This window comes from Carlito syrichta, unplaced genomic scaffold (assembly GCF_000164805.1).
Source record: "Carlito syrichta isolate Samal-C Ts95f unplaced genomic scaffold, Tarsius_syrichta-2.0.1 Scaffold315848, whole genome shotgun sequence".
In the NCBI taxonomy this organism is placed as follows: domain Eukaryota; kingdom Metazoa; phylum Chordata; class Mammalia; order Primates; family Tarsiidae; genus Carlito; species Carlito syrichta.
Genome location: NW_007259944.1, coordinates 769413 through 775412, shown reverse-complemented (window position 1 = coordinate 775412; position 6000 = coordinate 769413). Strand labels below are relative to the sequence as shown.

At 51.2% G+C, this 6000-nt stretch overlaps 1 protein-coding gene across 1 annotated transcript in view; it reads right to left on the bottom strand.

The window, feature by feature from the left end:
* The window catches only part of ATP9A (ATPase phospholipid transporting 9A (putative)), a 120763-nt gene that overhangs the window by 9722 nt on the left and 105041 nt on the right, over positions 1-6000 (bottom strand). The window contains exons 21-22 of the mRNA XM_008073454.1: positions 4780-4844; positions 2398-2553 (exon numbers count right to left, since the gene is read on the bottom strand). Coding sequence (XP_008071645.1) covers positions 2398-2553; positions 4780-4844 — 221 coding nt within the window. The remainder of the gene's footprint in view (positions 1-2397; positions 2554-4779; positions 4845-6000) is intronic.

Genomic DNA, 6000 nt, shown 5'->3' with positions numbered 1-6000 from the left:
TAGGAGGCCAAGGCGAGAGGATCGCCTGAGGCCAGGAGTTTAGACAAGCCTGGGCAATATAGCATGACCCCCATCCCTATATAAACAAACACACAAAAAACATCCGCGAGGCCCCCTCCTTTAAAAGACCTTGCTGATCATGAAAGTGTTGTGTCTATGTCTATCAGGGACCAATGTCCAGGTGCAATTCTAACCAGGACTTGCCTTCAGATAGCCACTTTCAGCACAGTAGACAGGGGTCACAGGCATTTTCTACAGCACAAGGAACAATGCCTTAGCCTTGACTTTGTTTTCTGTGCCGATGGTCATGGTGTCATCCAGTCATTGCAGAAGTCGGCCCAACTAGTCAGTTTTTGTGGATGTGCCCAGGGACAGGCTGAGGAATCTTCCAGTGATTATAGCCACAGAGATCCAGTTCAACTGATGAGTTAACATCGAATAAAGGGCAAATGTGGGCTTGTGAACCACACTGGCTATTTGGGTTTAGACTATTTTGATGAAAGGCTCATCTGTTCACAAATGTAATAGATAATTAAGATATAAAAGCGAGGTGTGGTAGCTCACACCTGTAATCCCAGCACTTTGGGAGGCTGGGGCAGAGGATTGCTTGAGCCCAGGAATTCCAGACCAGCCTGGACAATATAGCAAGACCTCATCTCTACAAAAAATACAAAAATCAGCTGAATGTAGTGGTGCACGCCTGTAGTCCCTGCTGAGGAGGCTGAGGTGGAAGGATCGCCTTAACTCAGGAGGTGGAGGCTGCGGTGAGTCGTGATGATGCCCCTGCATTCCAGCCTGGGCCACAGTGAGATCCTGACTCAAATAAGTAACACAAAATCACACCCAAAAGGTCTGGCTGAGGCCAGTGAAGGGTGAGTTCTCATGCACAGAAAGCAGTACCACCTGACACGTTTCGCATGGCAGACACTGCCTTTCACGTATGATTCAAACACCACCTGATGTTTCTATATTAGCCTATTTTGCTTCTATTCATAACGGCAAAGACGCCTTAGCTCTGCTGCCTTAAAAACTCTCTGTTTTTCAAAGTGGCTCTGTCCCAGAGTAAGGAGGACTCACTGTCCCCACTTTACAGGAGGGAAGACTGAGGCTGAGAATCGTGAAATGCCTTGCTCAAGGTCTCACTGACACTTAGTAGCAAGGTCAGAAAGAGACATGGGCCCAGGATCACAGCTCCTGTGTTCTTGCAAGCACTTAGCTGGGAGCATTTTCACCCCAGTCCAAAGAGGAAAAACAGTCGATGGCTCTTCAACACCCACAATGTTTTCTTTCCTCCCTTTGGCCTCCTTCCTAGATCATGGTTAATTGCGACAGCTGGTGACAGATTTTGGAGTTGGTGGGAGGGCAGGCAGGAAGATACATTCTGAAATCCTTTCGTGGGAAAGCAAGATGGGGCAAGATGCCCCAAGGGTGGTAACGAGCATGACGAGGCCCATCCACAGCCAGGCTCTGCTGGGAGATAGAGTGGTCCGGCAGAGGCAACCTCCGTGCCAGGAGTCACGTGGACTCCCTGCAAACAGAGGCCGCCTCGGTCCCTCCGTACTGCAGGTATCAAGGAGAAGACTTGGCTCATGAGAGCTGGCCCTGGGGTCGACCTGCCTGGGAAGACTGAATCCCTGCGGGACACTGCATCAATATCCCACCCTTCCTCAGCCTCTGTTTACCCATCAGGCTAAGGTGAGGACTGCATGAAACATTGCGTGTGCTTACCCCACAGCACAGGGCCTAGAAGTGCTCAAGAAAAGGAAGTTGTTCTTCCTCTGAGGCTGTTCTCACGGGCCCTTGCCTCTGCATGTGAAAAATCAGGGCCAGAATAGTCTAATTCTGCGCCTTTTGCTCTGGAGAACCAATAACAACTCAGCCCCAGTTACAACAACTCTTGCCATTCATGCTCCACTTGCCCCGGGCCTCGTTCTGGGCAGCACCCCTGCCGGTGCTCACATCCATGCCACATGTCTGGAACAGCCAGCGCCACGTAACGGGAGGCGGCTAGGACACCAAGAGATATGGGGGCTTGTCCAAGGCCTATTGACTGGAACAGCTCCAAGGCAGGGTCTAAATTCCAGGCTTTTTCTCAATGACCACATAAGCAACTGAACCCGTGCAGGGGTGCCGGCTGTCCCCTCACCTACACAGTGTAGCCACGTGCACCTGTGCAGAGGTTCCAGAGCCTGCTCACCTGCATGGCATGGCCACATCACCTGTGCAGAGGCGCCGGCCATTTCCCCACCTGCATGGTATAGCCACGTGCACCTGTGCAGAGATGCTGGCTGTTCCCCCACCTGCAAGGCATAGCCACATCACCTATGCAGAGGTGCCGTCCCCCCTCCTGCACAGCGTAGCCACATGACCTGTGCAGAGGCAATGGCGCCCATTCACCTGCATGGTGCTGATACACAGGCTCCTGTGAATCACGAACTGGCTGAGGGCAGCTGAGCGCTTGTAGCTGTTTCGGCCATGCACCATGAGCAGCCGGCCGAGGTGCTTGAACTGTGTGATGGAGAAGTCTGCGGCCAGCGAAGCCTGTTTTCCTTCCTAAGAGCCAACAAAACGGAGCATCGTCAGAAGCACGAGAGGTCAAGGCAAACACTTGTTTTAATTGGAAAAGCATGACATTGTAAAGAGCCCTTGAAAGAACTTCAATATAAAGAGTCTTTGGTTTCAAGCTAGACGCAGTTGGTGGTCCAAGTCTAAATTTGATTTAGAAAGAGGAATTTGTTTAAATATAAAGCATTCGGAATCAGAGAGTTCTAATTTGGAGGTCAAGTAGATCTAGTATTAAGCCTTTGGGGTTCAGCCCACCCCACAAGCAGCAAAGACTCATCCAAGGTAGGGGTTTTATAGCATTCAGTTCCCTTAAGAGTTAAACACGAGGTGAAAAACTTCATCTTCCGACAATATCAGATAGACTATTCGTGACACACAGCCTGCACATCTGTAGAAGAGGAAATAACTCAAGAGTGCAACCACAGAATGGGGTTCTCTCATGTTAAAAGGTGATCAGCCGTGTGTCATCCCAGCACTTTGGGAGGCCAAGGCGGGAGGATCGCTTGAGCCCAGGAGTTTGAGACCAGCCTGGGCAACATAGCAAGACTTCGTCTCTACAAAAACTCAAAAAATTAGCTGAGTGTGGTGGCACACCCCTATAGCCCCAGCTCCTCGGGAGGCTGAGGTGGAACAATCACCTGAGCCCAGCAGGTCAAGGTTGTGGTGAGCTGTGAGCGTGCTGCTGCACTTCAGCCTGGGCAACAGAGTGAGACTCTGACTCAAAAGAAAAGAAAAGAAAACCTACATTCAGGGACTCTATTCAGCTTTCAACATAACATCTCATCCAACCATCATTTAACTCAGCAACTTCAAATATTTGTCATCTGGTGAGAACCAGAGGACCGGAAAGGGTGGGGAAAAAAAAGAAAGCTCATGAGTTAGCCAAGTTCATGAAGATATGCACCAAAATGTATCAGAGAGCAACTCTGGTCCTTCCTCAGGATCTTGGTACTCTTACTTACACACAGTTCTAACCAACTTGGGAACCAATCTTCTCGCTTACATATGAACAGGTTCTGTTCCGAGAGGGTGTTCTTAAGTTCAGTTTGTTTGTAAGCCCAATAAAGTTAGCCTAGGTACCCAACTAACACAATTGGCTATACAGTACCAGCTACGTCCTTGCTGTTTTTATCCAGACATCCTGGACTTGAAATAAAGATACTGAACTACTATACAGTCAAGTACAAAACAGTGCGACTCCTTGTAGAGGATGCACACACATGACAATGTACACAGACGCGCGAACAAACTCACGTGACTGGACATGCAAACACACATTCGCATCTTTGAAAGTTTGCATGTGGGGGACTCACTGTAGTCATTTAGAGACCACACATTAGAGAGGGCAGAGTAAATGATAAGAAACAAGCAAATGATTGACAAGGAGGGAAGGATGAAAATTACTTCAAAATACAAAAACTTTTAAAAATTGTAGCTCTTTCCAAGTAGGAGGACTGCTTGAGCCCAGGAATTCGAGGTGACAGTGAGTTATGATCATACCACTGCCACTCAAGCCTGGGTGCCAGAGTAAGACCCTGTCTCTAAAATAAACGAATATAAAAATTGTAGCTGCTGCCTTCGGGGGAGAGGTGAACCAAGTCCCTCGCTTCCCGAACGACCAAGAGATCAGCACATGGCATGACAAACACTTTCCCTGACGATGCTGACTACCATGGGAAAATCTGCTTACGTACTCTAAGAAGAAAGAAAACAAAGGTTGGGTGCAGTGGCTTACACCTATGATGCCAGCACTGCAGGAGGCTGAGGCAAGAGGACTGCTTGGGTTCGGGAGTTCAAGACCAGGCTGGGCAACAGAGCAAGCCCTTGTCTCTACAAAAAGTCAAAAAATGAACCAGGTGTGGCAGGGCGTGCCTGTAGTCCCAGCTCCTCGGGAGGCTGAGGTGGAAGGAGTGGCTGAGCCCAGGAGGTTAAGGCTGCAGAGAGCCATGATCATGCCGCTGCACTCCAGCCTGGGGGACGGAGTGAGATCGTGACTCCAAAAAAAAAAAAATGTAGAAAAACGCTTTTTTAAAAGAACTAGGTTTTGGCAAGCATTGAGTCAGCGTTTGTTTGCAATATGGATCTCTGACTTCGGGTGGCACCGAGGCCGCTGTGATCTCTGGTTTCTTACGTTTTATGAGTCTTATCTACCTGGAGCTTCCAGGAGCATGAAAGACGCGCCCTGAGGGGACAGAGCGGGGGACGCAGGCTCACCTTCCCTTCCACGCCCACGCCGCAGTCCGACTCCTGGATCATGCTGACGTCATTGCCTCCGTCCCCTGCGGGCCGCACAGACCGGAGAGAAGAGCGACCCCACCTCGCGTCCTCGCCTGAACACGACCTGAGCCTGCCGCCCACGGGGCGCTCGGCCCGCACCCTGCCTGCCCTACCCCGCGGAATCCCTGCAGCATCCCGCCCGCCCCCGGGATGCGCTTTTACAGGCAGAGTCGCTTACATCAGAGAGACCCTGGGAGTCGCCAGGGGTCCCGGCTCTGAGCCGTACGAGAGGGACCATGTCCACACGGGTGTTTACAGCCACCGCCTGCTTCTCCTGAGTCTGGGGGACCCCTGGCCCCACCATCAGTCGTGACTCACATGCCTCTCACTGAACGCTGACCTGCTGTGGCAAGCACTTGTTAAAGGGGACCCCTTTCGGTCTCTGTAAGCAGGGGTCCCCAACCTCTGGACCCCGACTCCTGGTCCACGGCCTGTTAGGACGGGGCCGCCCAGCAGGAGGCGAGGGGCGGGGGAGCCAGGGAAGCTTCATCCAGATTTACGGCCTCTCCCCACCACTTGCATTACAGCCTGAGCTCCACCTTCAGTCAGGTCAGCGGCGGCATTAGATTCTCGTAGAAGCGCGAACCCTATTGTGAATTGCGTGTGTGATCCTTAGAAAAATCGAATGCCTGAAGATTCCCACCCCCATCCGTGGAAAAACTGTCTTCCACGACACCAGTCCCTGAGGCCAAAAAAGGTCAGGGGCTGCTGTCTGTAAACACCATTTCCAGAAACCACTATCACAGTCCCCATCCTACCAATGAGCAAATTGAGGCAGCTGGGAAAACCCAGGGGAAAGGTTTGAACCCAGATCCAACTCCACAGTGTGTGGTCTTGACCCCTCTGGAACGTCGTGTTCTTGTGTCACTAGAACGGTGGACAGGCCCTGGGACACACCAAGCTACACTCTCTTGAAGGGCAATGTTAAAAATAATAACCAAAAGAGCCAAAGTTGGCTGGGTATGGTGGCTCATGCCTGTCATCCCAGCACTTTGGGAGCCTGAGGCAGAAGGATCGCCTGAGCCCAGGAGTGGGAGGCTGCAGTAAGCCGTGATCATGCCACTGTACTCTAGCCTGGATGACACCTCAAAGAAAAAAAAAAAAGGAGCCGAAATTGGTAGGAGAAAAGAATCCTGACCAGGGCAGAGGGGCCTGGGT